At 41.5% G+C, this 21,596-nt stretch overlaps 1 protein-coding gene across 3 annotated transcripts; it reads right to left on the bottom strand.

Moving 5' to 3' along the window:
• Positions 1–1,131: 1,131 nt before the first annotated feature.
• ankrd50l (ankyrin repeat domain 50-like) lies at positions 1,132–16,902 on the bottom strand. 3 transcript variants are annotated; one of them, XM_080038195.1, is made up of 4 exons: positions 16,840–16,902; positions 13,247–14,132; positions 6,037–6,254; positions 1,132–5,759 (listed from the first exon to the last, which is right to left on the bottom strand). In XM_080038195.1, the coding sequence occupies exons 2-4, from the start codon at positions 13,675–13,677 to the stop codon at positions 2,224–2,226; spliced, it is 4,185 nt and encodes a 1,394-aa protein (XP_079894321.1). In that variant the 5' UTR covers positions 13,678–14,132; positions 16,840–16,902; the 3' UTR covers positions 1,132–2,223. The 3 variants fall into 3 exon arrangements, with proteins under 3 accessions (XP_079894321.1, XP_079894319.1, XP_079894320.1); XM_080038193.1 differs by lacking the exon at positions 16,840–16,902 and adding an exon at positions 14,224–14,383; XM_080038194.1 differs by lacking the exon at positions 16,840–16,902 and having other exon boundaries at positions 13,247–14,383.
• Positions 16,903–21,596: the final 4,694 nt, after the last annotated feature.

The following is a 21,596-nucleotide window of genomic DNA, read 5'->3' as shown; positions in this document are numbered from 1 at the left end:
GTGACTTTCCCATCAATTAGAACATATAAATAGCATGCACACTGTGTTATCTCTATGTGGGTCACCTTGGCGACGATGTTAATAAAAGAGCATCTTGTTCTCTTTGCTGTCTTTCCTGCCACACATAATTCCACCACTTATAGCTTGACAAAATGTTCCAAGAGTGGGACAAAGAAAAGGGGGGGGGGGAGTGGGGGTAGTATTTTGGAAGCACTGATGTGTGGCTGTCAATCTTCACAGACATGGTTGAGAATTCAGCATCAAACAGAAACATTCTGCCTTCAGCTCTCTGCAAATGCTCATTTGTGCAGTCGTGTGAGAACAGAAAGAGAATGACGTCAGTGACAACATCCGGGTTGTATTCTTGGCTATAGAGAGCCCCACCCCACATCCGAGTCAGCTTTTGTGTCATTATATGCAGCCTTATTGTAGTCGCAGTTCATTCAGAAGTTCACCTGAGAAACAATGTTTCTATTAGGGTTTATATTCATGTTCTAGGCTAAATCTACCACAGTAATGGATAGAAAGATGTTTAAACCCCATCAGAAAATAAAAACGATGAATCTTTAAATAAGGACCCGAAAAAATGTTGCTTTTGAAAAACACATGAAAGTAACCGTCTACGAGTAACTGCATTGAATAACATGTGGTAAAGAGCATAGCTAAGGAGATCATAACATCAACAACATCAAATATGGAGAAAAGAAAGGCTCTGTGCACTTAATAAAATCATAAAGCCTCTAAGCCACTCCTCAATACAAATACTGACTGAAGAGCTCATGTTAACAACAAATAATGAATGCATGAAAACACACAGATGTGCTATCTTGGTGTTTTTTTATGCAAGTGCAAATGGGAAATGTAGTTCAGAAAAGTATTTTTTCAGGTTTAAATACATAAATGTTTCAGATACACCAAATCAGTAAAATCATGGATAAATCACTTTCATCTATATGCAGAGCCCCTTCTTTCTCCAGTTTCCATTTTCAAAAAGCACTTGGGGTTTTATTATCCCAAGAGGCCGCTTTCATCTCTGCATGATTCTATCATCTCATAAGCCATGACATAACCGACATGAAATAAAACATTTAAAACACAATCACAAATGAGCAGACAGGGCAGAGGTTGACAATTCTTATGGCACCGTTGGCCAGTTTAATTGATGAACATAATTAAATATTAATCAAATTAAAAACAAGGAACAGATAAGGAATGATAAATGTATTTAGGCCACATACAAGTTTGTAATTTATAAACACTCCCACATCTACCCTCACTTTTTATGGACCAATTTTCACTTTCCTTCCTGCTCACTCAATGTTAGTAAAACTTGGCTCTCTTTTATTTAGTGTGCATCATAAACCCACACTAGGTCAGACTTTGGCAGGCTTTGTTTTTCTGCAAACTGGTTTCGGTTGTCAGCAATGGACCTATGGGGGATGAAGGCCAGTTTATAGTAAATATCAAAGACTTCAATAAAGATCAAGACACGAAACTTAACGCTCTTAGAAACTGTTGTTGACTTCTTAAAAAGAGATCAACCTAGACACTTGTTCTAAAATAGGGAGTCTTGTTTGGTGTTAAGCTATTAATATCTAGGTTGCAATGGGAACATACGGTCTAAATTGAAAATGAACAAAGTTATGTTTTTCACTGAATGAAAGAGAACAATTCTTTTCTGTGATAGTCCTGCTCCAAACTCCAAACACAAAACAGGCAACGGAAGGGCAGGAATGTAGGCTTTGATGCCATTGAGTTCATTCTCTCTCTTGCTTTCTGAAACAGTGGGTAATCACGTCATCTCTCATCGGAACCCAGAAAGTCATTGTACTTTGTAAAAAAAACGCCTTTCCTTGAACTGCAAAAATATCCAATCACTCAACAGAGATGTTGTCATTAGAATTGAAATGTATGTGAATGCTTTACATGTATGCCACCATTGTTAACTATTTCAATTGTGATACCACAAAATAATCTGTAACAATTTAAGATTATTTTCCATTATCAATGTGTCTGTCAACTCAATTACTAAATTCTAATATATTAATTTACATGATATAAAAACAGAATCTCAAATCTCAAAACATCTTCACATTGGAGAAGCTGACATAAAACAGTTTTGTTTTATACAAACACATACCCAAACAAGGTAAAAAAAACAAAATATATGGTTGTGACAAAAGTGTAGCCATAGTTATCTTTGATCACATACTGGAGCAGTGGTCACAGGGGTGTCTCTCTCTTGTATAAGGCTGCACTGGTGGGACCCTCAAACTGCAGTTTGATGGCCTGTTTTAGATTAAGATGTGGGTCTGTGGTGGTCATAACCATACCATCCTCTGGCAAGGCACTACAAGGCAGGACTGGGGTAAAACTGTAGCATGCAGGCGACAAATTGTTCTTCTTGGGTGGAGAATCCCAAGCGTCCTCTTGAAGTGGACTCTGTAGTCTATATGGGTAGCCCAGAGGAGGACTAGCTCTGTTTTTACCACCTACTGGAGGGTTGTCTTGCCCTGGCATTATCCCAAGGGAAGCCATGACTGAGTGCCACTTACCCCCAGTGTAAGTAATCCTGTCTGCTTTTATCAAGTTAGAGTTTTGTTTGCTCATTTTGTCGTGATATTCAAGTCCTGACGACAAGCCTTTCTGAGACAGTTCGCAATTGTGCACCATTGCAGTGACTGTGGAAACAGCGGGAGGAGAGCTGCCTTTGGGATGCCTCTTGCTGCTTCCATGGAGGCTCCCCGGTGGAGGGAGGGTGGAGGGTCGGCTACGACTACGGGGCAGTGAGTGCTGTTGAATCTGCTGTATAAAGCTGAGGCTGTCAGCTGGCACTGTCTGCATGGTGGCCAGCGAGTGGCAGGTAGAGGAGTTTTCGGAGCTCTGCATGGAGCTGAATCGTTCTGCAGTGGAGCCCGGAGAAGATACTGAAGAGGAGGAGGTAGCAGCTGTGACGTCTCCTCCATTGCTTCCTGAGTTGCCTGAGGGGACATTCTTGTTCAGTTTGGCAGGGGAAAAAGTACTAGAGTTAGGCAACATTCCATATGGCTTGGCTCCATAGCTCTCCAAGAGCCTCACAATGTTAAAGTGCCCATTTTTCCCAGCCACTTTGACTGGACTACGGCCATATTTATCCATGTGATTGGGATTAGCACCTTTTTCCAGAAGCATTGCAACAATGTAAGCATGTCCCTCCTGGGCAGCAATGCTCAGAGCTGTTGCTCCCTGGTGGCAGGCAAGGTCTATATTGACACCATTTGCTCCTAGGAGACGACGACCTACTTCAGCATGTCCAGTCCAAGCCACTGAATGCATTAGTGGTCTCCCCTCTGTATCCTGTGCATTGGGGTTTGCCCCATGCTTTAACAGTAGGTCTACCATCTCCACACATCCCTTCCAAGAAGCAACGTGAAGTGATGTACGGCCTTCAGAGTCTCTGGACTCCAGGGGTACGCCTCCCTTCTCTATGAGCAGGGTAGCCATTCCAAGGCGACCCTCCAACACCAGGAGGTAGATCAGAGGCCTTCCCTCTGCGTCACGGACATCAGTATCAGACCCTCGCCTCATTAGCAGTTCTGCAACCTCAGAATGGCCCTCCAGGAGGCCGGCACTCAGGGCAGAATGTCCATCATATGCCCTGTGATCAATAGGAGAACGTCTGTCTAACAACAGCCTGACTGTGCTCCAGTGACCTTCCTGGGCAGCCAGTATAAGAGGAGTGCGTCCTTCAATGTCCATCTCTCCAACACGTGCCATGCTGCCCCGCTCTGTCAAAGCAGCACACACAGCCCGATGGCCTTCACAGGCCGCAGCGTGCAGCGGAGTCCAGCCCAGGTCATCCTTGTGGTTCTCGTCCAGACCTCGTTCCAGAAGGGCACGGACAACCTCAACACTGCCCCTGGCTGCTGCCAGGCAGAGGGCCGTCCTGCCTTCGCAATCAATGGCGTCCACTGCCGATCCCCAGAAAAGCAGCCGTGATACCGTCTTCATTTGACCCATTGCTGCAGCTGCCAGCAAGGGAGTAACCGCAGCTGCGGCAGAGATGTTGCCATCAGGACCAGCAGACTCATCTACATCAGCACCAGCCTCTAACAGAAGCTCAACTATGTTGTCATGGCCCTCATAGGCTGCGAGAAGCAATGGTGTCATTCCATCATTGTCTCTGTGTCCTGGGTCTGCTCCACGCTCCAATAAAAGACTTGCTACCTCACCATGACCTCTGACCGCCGCTGCTGTAGGGACACAGAGGGCAGCGACTGACAGCGCAGTACGGCCATCTCCATCAGCTAAGTCGACTTTTGCCTTGTGGTCCAGCAATATCTCCACAGCTTCATGATGTCCCATGTAGGCGGCAGCAATAAGTGGTGTGCGGCCATTGCTGTCTGCTTTGTCAACCTGTGCCCCATAAGCCAGCAGGGTCAGGACAATTTCTTCATGACCCCCCCACGCGGCAGCTCTGAGAGCAGTCCGGCCCTCGCCATCACATCCATCCACATCTGCTCCAGCGTCCAGGAGAAGCCGGACAGCCTCGCTGTACCCTCCCCAAGCTGCGGAGCGCAGTGCTGTCCAGCCTTCATTGTCGACATACTCCGTCATCCGCACTGCAGTGTCTGGCTTCTGGCTCTTGGCCCATTCCAGGAGCACAGACAACACGTTGACATGACCCTGTCTGGAAGCCAAAGTCAGTGGTGTTTGACCCTGATGATCACTGTCCAGTGGATCAGATCCATGTTTCAGGAGCAGTTCCACTACATTTGCAGATCCCTCGTGGGCGGCATTGGCAAGCAAGGTCTGTCCATCGATTGAACCTGGCTGGTTTAAAGACACCCCACTTTCTAGAAGCTTCTTTATAGACACTTCCCTTTCAAATTCCTGTCGTAAATGAGTTCTCTCTTCACCTATACAATGCACTCCAACACTTGGGTCTGCATCTGAGAAAAAGGCTGCAGAGACGAGCCCACTCCTCATTAACAGTTGAAGGACTTCCTGACTGACGAGAACAGGAGGCTGGGTTAAGGATGTGCTGAGGGCACTACTGCCATTAGGACTAACAGCAGGCACGCCTGCCCACAGCATCCACAGTGCCAGTAATGAGGGGTTTTCTTTATGGTGACCTGAGCAAACTAAATGTGTGGCCAACTGGCAAATGTTCTCAATGTCCAGGTGGGGACCCTGCAAAGTCAGAGCCATGGCAAGCATGCTGTGACCCTCTGATCTGCTACACAGGTACTTCTGTGTGCAATATTTAACATCCGTCAGCCACTCGGCAAAGCTGGCGTGAAAAAGAAGTTTGGTGTCCCCAGAGCCAGCGATCAGGAGAGGAGAAAGGGTTCGGAGCTTGTTCTGGAAGTCCTGGAAGCTGAGCAAAGTGTCTTGTGTCCAGATTGCTATGAACAGCTGCTGGGGGGTAAGAGGCCTTGGGGCAGCCAAAAGGACATTTAGGAGGGGCCTGACATAGGCAAAGAGTCCTCTGGGAAATAGTCTCTGGCACAACCACAGGTAGAGTCCGTTGAGAGTCCCCGGGATGTCCCTGATCTCCCGCAGACCCACCAGTCCAGCTGCCACACCGTCCAGCACGCGCTCCAGGAAGAGCAAGCAGCCGCCACTTTTAATGTGCAGCAGATTCAACATGTCAGCGGTGTCGGGGGTGAGCTGGCGGCGCAGTGCCGACTCTTCATCCAGCCGGCAGAGGATGTACTGCTGCACGTCACGGACCTGTGGGGGCTTCCGCAGATCGTCCAGACAGAGCCTACGAAAACCTACAACAAGGAAAAAGAGAGTGCCAGTGTTTTAACAACAATATAGTTTTGCATGCTTGTCTGGCATTTTCTTTATCAGTCCTACATCATGTTATTTCGGTTCTTCTTGCTCTGTCTCTAGTTATATTGGTAAGTTATGTCTGTTCACTGGATGTCAATCAATAGTCATTAAAAATTTAAAAATAAATGTATCCATCTTGCCGCACACATATTCAAATTTACAATATGATATCTTAAGGTGCAAGGTTGATTAAGATGAGTCATTCATTCTTCATACCTGAGAACATCTTGCACACAGCCTTGTTTTGGCGTCGTACTGAGCAGACTAGCAGCAGCCAGCCTGGCAGCAGGTGCTGATTAGCGGCGAGGAGCTCTGCAATGGAGCTGATTTTCCCACCTCCGTCGCCTGCCACATATCCTACGTCCAGGGAGTCCACCAACAACATCAGAGTCTGGGCAGGAGGAGGGAGGTCCAACAGCGGTCCCAACACTGCTCTAAAGACATGTGAACCAGACACACAAAACAAGAGATTACATTTCACATGGCCATGTAAAAAAGTCATGTCGGGCAGATAAGGGAGTTGAAATGATCAGTAACAGTCATAGTAACAGTGTGAGCTTTTCACTAAAACTACTTCAATGTTTTGTTGATTTTTCTGCTTTTGTATGTAAGGCTTTGTGACACACTCATTTCAAAACCGTATCAAAACTTGACTGCATATTGTTAAATTGTCAGAACAATAAAATCAGGCCATAAATGTTTTCATTTTGAAAGTTTTAAGAGTTCCAAAGTGAAAGTGGAACGTCCAGGTATTGACAACCTCATTCAAAGTCTTATTGATATCTGTGACAACCTTAAACCTCAACAGTATATTGTGTGATTCTTCAAGTTTATTTAACATAATATAGTTCTATTGGCCTTTAACAAACACTACTTCATAAAATCCCTAGACGTTTGTTCAAGAGGCAAGTCCATGGGTGAGTTGAAGGGCTGCCGCAGCTAGCTCTGACATGTCTCTAATTGTGACAGAGGGGAGCAAACACTGTAGGAGTTTTTTAAGACAGTTTACAGCTAGTAAACTCACTAGTAAACTTGCAATGTCACGGTTGCCCTTTTACTCATTCCAGTTGGATTTTTTTTCAAACGTAGAACTGAAAATCACAAGCAACTTATGCAGTGATTTGCGATATGTTTAATTAAAAGTAAACCTTGCATCATGTATTCTGGAAGACCATAGACAGAAATACTGGATAAGAAATGGCATTTAGTTACAGAAAATAGTGGAACAGAGACAACAATAGAGATAATGACCTGAAATCTCATCAGGCCTGTCAATGCGAAATGCTATAGTAGATCAGACTAAAAGCTTACTTTACCAGGCAATATGGCTCAAATCTGGTATTAATTTCTTTACTCAGAAAACTCTTTAGAATGAAGACAGCATTTACTTCAAACCTTTATCATTGAAATACAGCATTATAGAATAAAAATGGCAAACAATTGTATATCTGCTGTTATTGAACACTGGAATATGATGCAAAACAGTAAATCAGAGTAACAGTCCTATCTAGCGCTCAGGGCTGTCGGCACCCACACCTTGCTGTGATCTGAGAGTGACTCAGGTCAATGGAACTCCTGAAATTTCCTGTTCCACCCTACACACACACACACACACACACACACACACACACACACACACACACACACACACACACACACACACACACACACACACACACAATCCTAAAATACCCAATCAAACTTGTACAACTCCCCTCTAGGTGGTTCAACTGACAATATTAATTTCCTGCCTCTTAAACCTCCTTAGATGTTTTAGCTTTGATGATCCAAATCCAAGTTTCTTCTCACCTACACTACTGCAATGAATTGTAATAGCAATAATAACGGTTTTCATCTTGTATATTTTTAGTGCAATTCCCCCGTACAGAGCAGCAACCAAGTGTGCTTCACAAACCATTGAACATTAAAACACAATGCAACATCAGAAAGCATCAGTCAGAATATAGGAAGAACTGAGCAAGCACCTGAGCACAGCATGGGAGCACACACACTTTGTTTTTTCTAGGCTACCTGAGGCAACTTTGAGAAAGTAAACATTAGTGACAAAGTTGTGGCTGCAGTAAAAAAAAATATGCCTGATGTAAAACCAAAACAAAAAACTGTTTTCCAACACCTATAATGGATAATCATAACTAACTATATGGTTATGTTGGATATAGAAACCCATGGTCATCATGTCATAACAAAGCCGAGCAGTATAGCAGACCTGCTTGTACACTAAGTCAGGAGAGGCATACAAAGCAGTAGTTATTGGCTTACTGGTTACAGTGGTTAGTGACATCTTTTAGCATAGTCAACTGAGAATTACAGTTTAATTTTTTTATCAGTCCAAATTAAGAGAAACAGATATGCTAGCTCAAAGGATGACAATGTTGGTCCACTGCATCAACAAATATTTGATGATCAGTGATGACATGGGTTCCTGTAGTAGCCCTACTACCACCATGGGCTCAAAATGTGTTCAAAAACTTGGTTTAACAACTTCAGCTGTAGGCTACCTTGTTTTTTATAGGCCCGATTAACATATGTTTTGTTTTGCTTACACGCTAAACTGACACCTAACATGGCAAATATTAAACCCTGATTCACAGCAGCAGGTCAGTATTCTCACTCTGAGCACAACAGCATGCTGACGTTAGTATTTAGCTGTGACGTTGTAAAACTTCACAAAGCTGCATAATGGCTATGGACTATTTTTACTATTTATTTTTCATTTTTTCATCTTTTGCTTGTTTCTAGGATACCTAGGATTCCTGTTGCTTCTCGAAAAATGTCCTGATTGTCTGCCCTCATTATTTAATTTTCCTGTTTTTCAAATTGTATTTTTAGGTCAGACATTGACTGCTTGGCTATCATTGTAGAGGCTGGTGAAAATGTATGGGGGGAAAAAAACAAAAACAAACCACTGCGGCTATAAAGCCATATCCTAAAGCAGGAGGAGGTGACAACGTGCTTTAAAAGGTGACAAACAGTGATTAACCTGTGGACAGCAGCCTGGTATGGGTCACACAGGGGCTAACTTAAGTCAAAATCCTCCAGCAATAAACACCGGGTGTGTGTGTGTGTTTGTGTGTGTGTGCTGTTATTAGTGTTAATGTCTATGTTTGAGAATGACCAGAAGGTCCAGTCACCTTTAGTATTTAGTTTTCTTCGAACCTGATTTTAAGAAGAAAAGGGGAGAAAAACAAACTTAACTCTTTTAAGTCACTTAAAGAAAATCGGAATATTTTCAGCTTCAAAATGACCAATGTATTTCTGGTGCCTAATAATAGCAATTTTAAAGCAGCGTTTCCAATCTTGTAAAAGCATAATAGGCTGCTGGCAAGGAAAAGGAACAAAGCCTCAGTAGTGTTTATAAAACACAGGGAAGAGGTCATGCAAACCTCAAACAGAGCCGTTATGGCAGAAATGCATGAAATTCCAGTTTCCTGCGGCTAAGCATGGCGGAGTAACCAAACAGAAGCCTGTGGGTATTGAAAGGCTAAATAAAAGCTGTGCAGGATCACTTAACTGATCCTGTTGAGATCAACGACAAAATATTAGATTCGGGATTAAGATATGTTTAAGGAGTGAGGTGTGACATTTTAAAAAGGTCACTCACACCCCACTCCTTCAAAGGAATGAGTCATCCTTTATGATTAGATTTAGAAGTAAATGATGCAAAACTGTTAGAGCTAGATCCCTTGTGCCGTGTACTACATGCCCCATGTTCTGAAACACACAAATTAATTATCAGCACCTTCATTAAACTGTCCATTTGTTTAAATACATTTGTCCTCAAATAATGAACATTTTAATTATTGTGCCTTATAAGGAGATGCTGCATCATTTGTTATAGCAGCTAAAAGAAACCGCAATAACCCTGAGTAGTTTCACTCGAAATGTTCACTTAAGGGCTGCAACTAGAGCTAATTTTTATCATCAATTCATTTACCCATTGTTTTTTCCAATTAATCTATTAAATGATTACAATGTTGAATAAAAATCCCAAATTTCCAGATGTGTTAATTAATCAAAAAATAATTATGATGAGTAAATCCTCAAATATTAAAATACATTAATGCATTTATTTTGAACAACTACATGTTTCAGTAAAGCTAATGTATGAGGAATACAAAATAATAAATGTAATGTATTTGTAATGCTATGTTACAGAGAGGTGCACTACAGTACATCTACCCACCAAGCCTTAATGTGTGTGAATCACCTCATTACCTTTCATAAAAAGGACCTTCCGCAGCTGTGTTGACTTTAATCATTGAGCACATCCGGCAATTAGAAGCCGATTCAAACCGTGCCCTGGGTTACTTACTGCTACGTCTAGGTTACAACACGCTTATCATGCCTCTGTGTGCGTTAGTCATCTGATTAGAGTGACACTCCCCTCACCGGGCACACGTTCAGCTGTGCAGAGGAGGAAGTTAAAATGACTTTTTTATTGCTGCTTGAGGTTTTCCGCTCCATTCGGCCACAGTCACACAGTCCTGGACACCGGTCTGTGGGTGATCATTGACCAGGAAGAGCTTTCATTGGGTTTGGACAGCATGTCACAACCAAACCTGCATTCATTAGGACGGTCCCCTCAGAGTCACACACACACACACACGTTACTGAATTCACTTCACTGGCTTCAGATCTGCTCATAGACAAATGCTTGTGGTTTTGTAACTAAACCTAGAACAAGATCCATTACCTGTAACCTGCCCACCAAATTGCGACGCAAACTGAAAAAAAATATTTTGACAGGCTCATGATTTAGAGAGTTATGGTCAACACTGTGGCTGGCTGTGTGTCTGTATGTGTCTAAGCACTTTAATATAACGTGTTGAGAGTCTGCGTGTCTTGATATGTATAACATTGCGTTGCCTTGTGACTGGGCTGAGCTCAGGAGCAAAAAGGTGCAACCTCATTGTATGTAAACTCCTCCGTTAGCAACACTGCACTGGTGTAATTCAGACAAAAGAAAAAGTGAACACAAACTCTAGGGGTTAAACATAACTCCTAGAGTGTGTGGTTAAAGAGCAAAGTGGTGCAGTATAGGATAGTAGATACAACATGTTAGCATGAATTCAAAAACTAAATTACTATTTAATTTATTTACAGACTGAACTGAACTGTCAAGCAAACTATCCGTATGGTACTGTATAAGCATATATATAAATACAAGATCATTAAGTAACCATGATAGCATGTGACTGCAGACATTTTGTGGTTTGGCCAAGCAGCAACTATCCAATCAATAACATTTGTTCGCAGTTATGTCATAATAAGTCCTGGAGTCGTCTCCACTAATTGTGCTCTAATATTGGAGCATTATTATGCTAATAATGTGTCATCAAAGGAGATTGAGTGGTGCCGCCTACTCTAGTAAAGCAAGCATGTCAAATGAATGAGTGACATGTCTGTGTCCATATGACTCATATAATAGGTGTACTCCTCTTGGTTCACGTAATGGTATTGTAATTATCATATATGAACAATGAATGGACCAGAACTGGAAAGGCAACAATGGATCTTCAAATCATCACACATCAAGTTGTGTCTGCAGCTATGATTTAAACCGACAGACAGAGACCTTGGTGAACTTTAGAAATCCAACTGTCGAAGGTTTCAGACAGTGAAGAAGCAGCACCACATACAAAAAACTGGTTATAGGGAGTTAATGACGTGCTGACAATCGCTAAAGCTTCTAGCTTATAACTAGCTGCTGGTTTGGAGGCATATACACATCACATGCATTAACCTCTCACTGTCAATTCAAAGCTCATGTTTCATCGGTTTGTTTGACGGCTGTTCTCAAATGGCAACATTTCGCCCGCCGGCCACTTTCTCTCACACAAGAGCTCCATGCACACACGAGAACAGCTGGCTGGCAGTGAGCCAATCGAAGGGGAATGTGGAATCCAGTGTCGGTACTTCGCACCAGAGGAGAGCAAACACAGGAGGAGTGTGTAAAGGGCCAGGGCTCTTCGCTGAGTAAACACACCCAGAGAGAGTGAGAGAGTCTGGGGGGGGGGGGGGGGGGGGGAGGACGCTGACCTCGCCGACTAGTGCTGAGGTAGTCACTGAGGGCACTGGAGGCATTTTTCACCTCTTTGTTCCTTTTTTTTTCGCCTCTCTGAAAGGATGTTGTGTCGTAAATAAAACTGCAGCATTCATTCACACTGGAGGCCCATTGTGTGCGCTGTGAATGGGTCGCATTATGAGACAAGGGAGATAAATATAAGACGGGGAAGAATAGCTGCTGTTGCTGCTGTTGCCGTCTCTTTCCTGTGACTGGCTTGGCTTCAGCGATCGATGGCCACATTGTTTTGCATATGCTAGGCTTTGAAACTCTTTCTGTCGTAACACCTGTAGAGAATGACCTCTGTTTAGAATGAAGCCATAAAACTTTCATGGATATTTAACACGAGCAGCAGAACCCTCAATCACTCCCTTTTCTATACAGAGGGAGACTGCTTTGGGTGATTTATTGTAGTTTTTGTTGTTGTTGTAGTAGTTGTTTTGCACTGTTAACACTGACACATGGTTGACTATTGATTTTGCATACATATGACATTTTTATATACTGTGTATACCAATAGTGGTAGCTGAAATAAAATCCCCTATACATGTAATTGTATTTTGTGATATCCTATAAATCTGATAAACTGTTTATGGCTAAAGTGAACTGACAAGTGTATTACATAACAATAAAGTGAGTATTCCTGCTTATTGATTTGCAGCATTGCCCACTCTGGCATCATACAGATTATACAGAGAATATAAACAGATACCCACCCTGGTATATTAAACAGTAAGGTAGAATATTTGTTACATCTATTGTGGGCTATAAATAATGGGCTGCAAATCAAATTCATATCATCCATGTTGTGTTTGGATTTAAAATCGTCAAGCAAGCGTGCATGTTATAAAACAAAGATTGGGTAATCAATGTTTCTATAGACAATAGACCAGAATACATTATTCTGCACTCATATGTTAAAACAGACCATTTATAACTCAGAAATGATCTTGATAATTGGCTCAAGTGTTTTTCTTTAGTTTTTTGGAGGAAAATAAATGCAATGCTGACTGAATGTGAAACCACTTGTTTGCCGGCTGAAACATGTCTGATGTCATTTTGATACAACAATATAAACCATTTACAGAATGTGATCCCACGCTCTCCAACATGCACACACAAGCTGAGCGCCTGGATGGGTTTAACGCCTGTTACCTTTCTTAAACTTGCCTCCCACTCTCTACCATTTGGCAACTTTGGAAATGTCCCTCAAGATCAACACAGTTCAGATGAAGCAAGTGACTGTCAAAGAACATTATAACAATACAAAATAACAATAACAATAACAATCAAATGATAATAATGTGTCGGTGATGACTACACAAAAGATGTGATACAGACCTCTTGAAAGTGTTGTCGGGGTCTCTTTGACAGGCCAGAGGCTCCAGAGCCGAGCTCACGGAGGGGCTGTTGAGGAACTCTCCGTACCCAGGAGAGAGTAGCTGTGAGGCCCTAAGCTGCTCCACGATGCCCAGGACAAACCTCCAGGGCACCGTGCTCCTCTGGTCCTCCCTCTGGATGAAGTGAGAGGCCAGGCAGCGCGGGGCCAGCCCGACCGCCTGCCCTGCTCTCGAGGTGGGCCACCTCACCTCCGTGCACAGGGCCGTCTTCCCGGAGCCGGGGCCCCCCATCACCAGGACCCCCGGCGGCTGTGTGGGCACGGAGCGCGCATCCAGGCAGCGCCGCAGCTTGTCCAGGGCCCATTCCCGGCAGTAGAAACGCCGGCCCCGGAGCAAGCTGGAGCTGCTGCCCCCAAATCCACCGCTACTCATTTAGTTCCTGGGAGTGAGACACCCGGGGGAGAACTGGTCGCTCTGAACTCCACGTCCCATGCTCATCCAGTAATATGACTTTTAGGTTGGGTTGGTAGGTAGGTAGGTATAGGCTAGGTGATAGCTGCGGGGGCAATAACAGTGTATTTCTTCACAATGTTTTCCCAAAAAGGTGTTGCATCAGGCGATTATTACCAGGGGGCTGTCCTTCCCCCCCCCCCCGCAGGTCTGGAGGAATGAGTAGAGCAGTCAAAGAAAAGGTTGAGTCAGCTAAAAGGTTCGCCCCCCTGCCCCCTCTTGATTCGTTTTTTTCAGTCGGAATTGTCACAATTCTTTTCGGCGCTGGGTCTTGAAACGCCAAAAGCGAAGGAGAGCGTGATCCATGGTCACTCACCACTAGCACCGTTCATCATGATGAGATCCCTGGAGATGGTTGGAGATGTTCAGTCAAAGCACTTGAAGGAATGAGAGAAAAGGGAATGAGTCAAGAGAGGAACTGACAGCACGTTTTTTTTTCTCTCACAGATATGACACACTATCTCTCACCCGCTGGTCCTGTGTCTTCACATTACAGTTACAGACTCCTTTGTTTTCTGTCCTGCTTTTCAATAGATTTCTTTAAAGCATTGATCCCAGACTGCAGCTACAGCATGAAATCCCTTTTTCCTTTCCCACGCTCTGAGCGCTCTCTCTCTAACCCTGCGTTCATACCTCACGCCTCTCTCTCTCTCGCTCTACCTCTCCGTCTCTCGTGCGCTCCGGTTTTTCTTGTTTTGTTTTGGTGTCTCCTCCCCCTCTTGGTGTTAGTCGGCATGTCGAGACATGAACAGGGGAGCAGAGGGAGTAGAGAGAGGGCAGGGAGGGTGGGGAGGGGGGGCTGTGGCCGGGAGCGATTCTACAGCAGACAGGTAGGAGGAGGGATTACCTGGGGTCAAGGTTCAGTCAATGGGGCAATACTACACCTTGTGCTTTAGTTTCAGTGATTTATCAACAACAACATTGTTTTGTTGAATGAAAATTAGTCTAGAAAAATCTGAAAATAAAACCAGTGTTAATACACAGGCTAGGTTCTGTAAACAGGCATGTTGCTAGCTATGGTGGCGGGCCCCCTTCGTTTACATGCCAGTTGACACAGCCTAGGCTGTGTATTACCACCAGCACACACACAGTTCAGACAGGTAGCGGATGGCAAGGAGATATTAACTTATTTTTGACAAAAAGCGATTTTGAAGACAAGCGTTCTCCAGAGTTGCTGAATCCAGTTTTTATTTTAAGTTGGAGCCCTGTAATCTACTGTACAGGGATCGTATGGTTATCAGTAAGGGGGAGATGAGTTAAAAGCCTGAAACTGCAGCAGGCACAAAACTCAGCTCGCTGAAGAGTCGCTGACAGCTCCCCGTTGTGAGTTAATTTAATGATGAAGCTGACAAGTTTTTACTAGGACCTCGGGTAGGAAAAAAAAATAAAATCTGAAGGAATCCATACGAGGAATGTCAAAGGCTTCTGTGACAAAGTTAACATGGTGATGAGAGTGCACACTGCTCCGCATTTCAAGTCATCGACTGAATGTACATCAAATGCATTATAAGCTCTTAGCTGTCAACCTGTCAAATTATAACTGGGTTTTTGAGAGTAATGAGGAGGAAAAAAAGGCCGCTGCTGGGAATATACTACAAAATGATAGCCTTGGGGGGGCTGTCTTATTCAATGAGATAATTGGAACCAAAAGAAATAAAAAGAGCCAGACGATTTTCCTTATAATTTAGAGCATTTTTTCTTTAATCTTGTACCAAGATATACCTTTCGAATGGTGAATGACACATGCTGTAGGCTACACGGTCAGCTGATGAGCGCTAAACACTGAAAATGGACTCAAAAATGAAGGGCTGTGTTGTTTTAGCAGCACACTGAAGACAGTAATGAGGAGAGTTGACACCAAAACGTGAAGTTGTTTACATTCTTGTCATTACTTGGTGGTATTTGCCAAAGCCCTCTAAACATGGCATGTAGCCTGTAGAGACGCTGGTGGAGCAACCAGAGCCAGATGCAGCGACCGTATACAGCGTCACTGACATGGCGTCTACGCAGAAACCAAATTAAGCACGGATCTAGAGCCAAGGAAGGGATTAGCCTAGCTTAGCATAAAGACTGGAAGCAAAGGGGAACAGCTAGCCGGGCTCCATCCAAAGTTAGAAAAATATACTTAAAGCTCAGTAATAAATAAAAGGCTATTGTAGCACATGTGTTCCTTACATAAATAAACAAACAGAAATGTCAAAACAAAAAAGTTTTGTGTGGTTTTAAGTTCTGTGCTGAACATTTGGCTAGTTCTTATAGTCAAAAAGATGCAGTGACTTAAAGAGTCTACTGACAACACAAATAAACTGTTTAATTAAGAAAAATATTTTGCTAAAATCACAGTTGTTTTTTTGGGGGGAGGGGGAGAAAATAGGGATTTACAAAATAAATTGAACCATCCCTTTAAATTATGGTAGTGTGTGTGTGTGTGTGTGTGTGTGTGTGTGTGTGTGTGTGTGTGTGTGTGTGTGTGTGTGTGTGTGTGTGTGTGTGTGTGTGTGTTTGTAAAGCTCTTAATTTATTTTAATTTGTTTGGAGGGATTTTTATATAGATAATTTTTTGGATAATTTTTTTTTCTCCAACTTCCAACTGCCAACTGTCTTCTTTTCTTTTCTTTTAACTTTCAATTGACCTCTCCATGGTTTGTAGTAGCTGAATTCCCAATGAAGGCTCACTATGTACTTCATGCTGCATTCCCTGTTCCTAAAACATTGAGTTACTGCCAATCAGCTCAATTCATGGTCACATTTGTCACGCTGTCTGAATCCACAAGTGATCCTCTGCGGGCTGTCAGCTCTCGCCACCTGTCTGTCTTAGCAGCAGAGACTATGTCATGGTATTTCTCCACAGTCGCAGTTTATAAAATCATCATTCCACGTTCACATGGCTCTTTTAAACTGACCCTATTACAGTAATTAGGCGCACTGGTCGACGCCATTGACAACAAAAAGACACAGCGCTGCACTCACACTTTATCAGTTTGTTTAAGGAGAAAGCTCATAAAAGTCAATATAATACAACAGTTTATTTCCACCTCAGACATCGTGACTGAGTTTATTAAATCCAGAAAAACATGATCTTACCAGACACGCGCTGTCCATCTCCGTATCCCTCCTCCTTACCGACAAAGCCACCGCGCTTCACCGGATCTAATGACGTGTATGATCCACTCCCACAATCCTCCAGTCCTCACACAATCACATTAAAGGTGAACTTATTATTTCTAGCATTAAATCTTCCTGTATATTTATGAATGTCATTAACCCCCGCGTTCGGTCTTTCAGGGATCTGCTGCTCTATATATCTCTGTCTGCTTCCTTGCACACTCTGGGGGAAAAAAGGATGTGGCTCCGGGGGAAGGAAAAAAATGTAATAGTACAGGGACATCCTCTGCAGGGCTGGTGTCACACACAGATGTTAGACTGGACCACAGACTTGTCTTAAGTTGTACTGTGGCAGCATGGGTATGGAAGCCCATGTATGCCAGAAAAAATAGACGAAAATATGTTAAAATAAATAAAACATACAAGATAATAGTGTAGACAAATACAAATTAAAATGTTGACTTACCAGGTCGATAGTGATTTACCAGGTAATCAATCAATTAAGAATTTCTAAGTCACTTTTTTTGTCAAAATGTTGATGCTGAAACAGAATGTTGAGACATCCAAATGACATCAAAAATGATCAAATAGTATCTTAAAAGTTATGCAATAGAAATAATATCTCAAATTTGTATTCACAGTATATCCTATATTTCTTTTTGATTCTTAAGTTTTTGTTATATCATATATCTTGTCTTCCATGAATGAGAGTTCATGGATATATTTAAAACGTTTGATCGGTTGACTGTGTAAATTGTGCCATTTACATTTATACATAAAAATATACAAATTTTGCCTTTCAATTTGAAAGGTTATTTCAAACTATGAACATCAGCTGACCAAGACAGGGCCAATTTGTCTTTGTGTGTGATGTGTGTGTTTTTAGACCAGTCACACATGAGCAATGTGTTAGTATGCCTTTAAGTTTCCTAGTTAGATGCGTTTAGTTCTTCCTGACAATTGTAGCAGATTTCGCAGCTGGCTTAAAGACATGATGTATTTTGTCCAAATCACATTAACTCACCTTTTAAGATAGAGTAACAGGGGCCCCGAAAATGTCCCCCAGTCTCACAGTGAAACGAGAAATGACCTTTTCACCCTGCCGATTCTTCACATTCTAACACACTCTTATGAATACAACAAAAATCCTCTTCTCTTACATAATAACTGATATTTCCCGCAAAAGGGGTTGTCATTTAAATATATCAGACATGATGAGAGGCTGCATGCCATAAAATAAAGTGCATCTCTGTGCAAAGACACATAGAAGACACATCCATTAAAAGCATGCCTTTTTTTGACTTCCCAAATTCCTGTATGCTGTTTATAACACACTCTAAGATAATCAGGATTTATTTATTTTTATTAATCAACAATATCTGTATGTTCAGATCAGTTACAGTGTTCTTATGTTTTTTTTTCTTCCAAGGGAGACCTCTACTGGTTATCTGTGGTAATGACAGACTTCTATCAAAACCTCACTTAAATATTTTATAACTACTCATTGAATATGCATTTTGATATGTTGAGTTTGAAGCACACACTTTCTTTTCTTAAACAGTATTCAAGCTTGAAAATGGCTCACAAAGGCCTAGTAGTGAGTACAGAGCATTTTTTTAAATGAATAAATCATGTAGGCCTTCTATGTGTAGTTTTTCCTCTCTATCACTATACTACATATTCCTTTTTCTGAAAAGTGGTGGATTCTGAGACGAGACCGAGACCTTCAAAAAGTGGTCTGCTACAACACTGCTGTAGAATGTTAATGCTGGTTGCTAAATCTCCCAAATTCCTTTAAAAAATGCAGAGGATGCATGACCTCAGTGTTAGATACAGCTCTCTCTCTCTCTCTCTCTCTCTCTCTCTCTCTCTCTCCATCTATCTATCTATCTATCTATCTATCTATCTATCTATCTATCTATCTATCTATCTATCTATCTATCTATCTATCTATCTATCTATCTATCTATCTATCTATCTATCTATCTATCTATCTATCTATCTATCTATCTATCTATCTATCTATCTATCTATCTATCTATCTATCTATCTATCTATCTATCTATCTATCTGTCTGTCTGTCTGTCTGTCTGTCTGTCTGTCTGTCTGTCTGTCTGTCTGTCTGTCTGTCTGTCTGTCTGTCTGTCTGTCTGTCTGTCTGTCTGTCTGTCTGTCTGTCTGTCTATCTATCTATCTATCTATCTATCTATCCATCCATCCATCTATGAACCATGTGAAATCTGCAGATACTCTGAACAGCTCATTATCTGCCTTAATGCTTATTATATATAACGACGAAAAAAATAAAAATCAAATCTTATTTCCAGTTGACATTTCACAAGAAAACAGATGACCTTTCCTAAAAGGCAACAGCAGTATCCATTATAAAATCCACTACATAATCAAAAAAATAATGAAAGCGTAACTTTAATTTGTATTTTTATTTTAACACATCATTTAATTGAAAATGAAATGCAATTATGTTTTTGCAGATGGTATCCATTTAAGAGATTAATCTAAATTACACTGTATTTATTCCCAAGGCATACATAGCACACTCCATAATAGATTGCTCAACAGTTAATTTGCAGATGAATTCTGTGTTAAACTATGCAGTAATCTCCCTTTAAAATGTGTCACATTTTGAAATCCTTTTTACTATAAAACAAACAAACAAATAAACAACATTTCATTCCTAGAGAAGAGGATTCTGACCTCCCTGTCAACAATCCACACTATGTCACTACAGATCATTCAGATTTCATAATCTCTTGCATAACGGGGTCGATAACTAATGGAATCTTATGCAAACAGGTCAGAGGAGGACAAGCTCCAATTCTCCTCACTTTCACCCAGTGCTCATTTGCTCTTTTTCCAGACTTTTCCCAAATGTGGACACAAATCTGCACCTCAAGCTTTACATTAACTACTGTAAGTATGAGTACATTTATTTTTTTGTATTGAGTGAGATGATTTGGACTCTATTTCACTAGTATAGTCTCTTCAGTTTGTTGTATTGTATTTTCAGAAGGTGCAGTTATAATGTTACAAAACCCAGCAAGGGACACCGACATAGACACAAACGGAGAGGAGATAAAGAGGGCAGCATGGAGGCAAGGCAACAATAACAAAATAAAGCTGCAATCGCCCATTTCAGTCCATCAAATATCCAGGACTTTCCAGGACTAACCTAAATGTTAACCTCCTCTTAGTCCAGTATCAAACTAAACTCGCGTGTCTTGAGCATAAACATCAACTTGTGTTTTTTGGCGGCACACACAGGCAAAGATAACCTTTTGTTATTTGCACGTCTTTTATGTTTGTTCATGAATATAAACAGCAATGAATTCCAATAATCCAGACTTAAAGTTCATAAACAATCACAGAAATATCACACGTTCACGGAACAATGCTATGTTTCACTTAACCCAGATATCATAAGTGTGAAACATTATTTGCCAACTACAAGAAAAGATTCCGAGTGATCATTGTATGCATTACCAAAGCAAAGATTAAATATTCTTCTACGTATCTTTTGATTTAGCAAGGTTTATGAATTCAGATATCAAGGATTGTGTTGTTACCATTCAACAACTTCACCTATACATTTTTAGTAGCCTACTATCTCAACAAATTCATACTTCCTTTCATATTGTCCACTATACTTCACAGGCCTCATCTTTGTATATTTTCCACGGTTTACATTTGTGCATAAAAGGAATACAAACACAGACAAGTTTTTATATTGCAAAAACAATCCGGCACATTCACGTTATATTCAAAAGTGCTGACACACTATTTTCTGTTAATGTTTACCTTACAAAGTTTATACAGCTGTGGTCAGGAGTTCAAATGTATTTTATTTATTTATTTTTTAATATTCTTTCGGACAATTCCACACAATACACAATTTTCTCTTGCAAATATTCATACATCATACTTTGTGTTGTCCGAAGGGAGACGGAAGAAGCCAAAGGTTTATCAGGTCCCGCCCCCATTTTCATCAAATTCGGATTCAGATACACAGTTACTGTTACAGAAAATAAAAATAAAACAAACAAAAAACATTATTTCTTTTTATTTATGTTGGATGATGACCAGCTTTGAACTTGGTCTTGGAAGGCTTCTGGAACATTCTTTATACGGATCAGGTCAAACATTTCTATGAGCGTTATGTACACTGTAATGCATCATAACAGATTTTGCAAATGCTTCCTAAACTACGATAAACTACCATTTTTATTTATTTATTTTGAATTTTTCCACGTTTTATATTATTATTTTTTCCATATCAACTCAAACTGTCAGCCATTTTTTGGCATAACAAACGTTGGTAAAATTTTAGCCACATGCTTTCTATGAAGCAAAAAGAGGCATGCATTTTCTCTGGTACCAACAGCAGGTCTTTCTATTGGGACATACATATTTCATATTGAATATATTATGCTTTACATTCATTAACGATTTAGAATGTGCTGATGTATTATCAAATGTTACATTTATCTGATCTGATTACTATTTATCATATCAACAATGGTTCACAATGGAAATCAATGCTGCATAAAAATCTGCTGTATCTTTGACACATAACATGCATGTTGTTGTTCTATCCTCCTTCTATGGTATCCTATGTGACCTGGCCCATGTAAACGGCACTATTATAAATATCTCTACAGCAACAGCCAGGGTACCTTCTGCCCATCTCCGCCTCTTCTGGACCAGAGGACTAACTCACC

This window comes from Ammodytes marinus (genome assembly GCF_949987685.1).
Source record: "Ammodytes marinus genome assembly, chromosome: 12".
NCBI lineage: Eukaryota > Metazoa > Chordata > Actinopteri > Uranoscopiformes > Ammodytidae > Ammodytes > Ammodytes marinus.
Note: the sequence above shows the minus strand (reverse complement) of the source record. Positions and strands in the feature narration are given on the sequence as shown.

Coding starts and splice junctions, on each gene's coding strand:
- ankrd50l (XM_080038195.1), bottom strand. CDS start 13,677: ATGAGTAGCGGTGGATTTGGGGGCAGCAGCTCCAGCTTGCTCCGGGGC. Junction 6,255..13,246: donor CCCGACAACACTTTCAAGAG/GTCTGTATCACA, acceptor ACATGTCTTTAG/AGCAGTGTTGGGACCGCTGT. Junction 5,760..6,036: donor TGTGTGCAAGATGTTCTCAG/GTATGAAGAATG, acceptor TCCTTGTTGTAG/GTTTTCGTAGGCTCTGTCTG.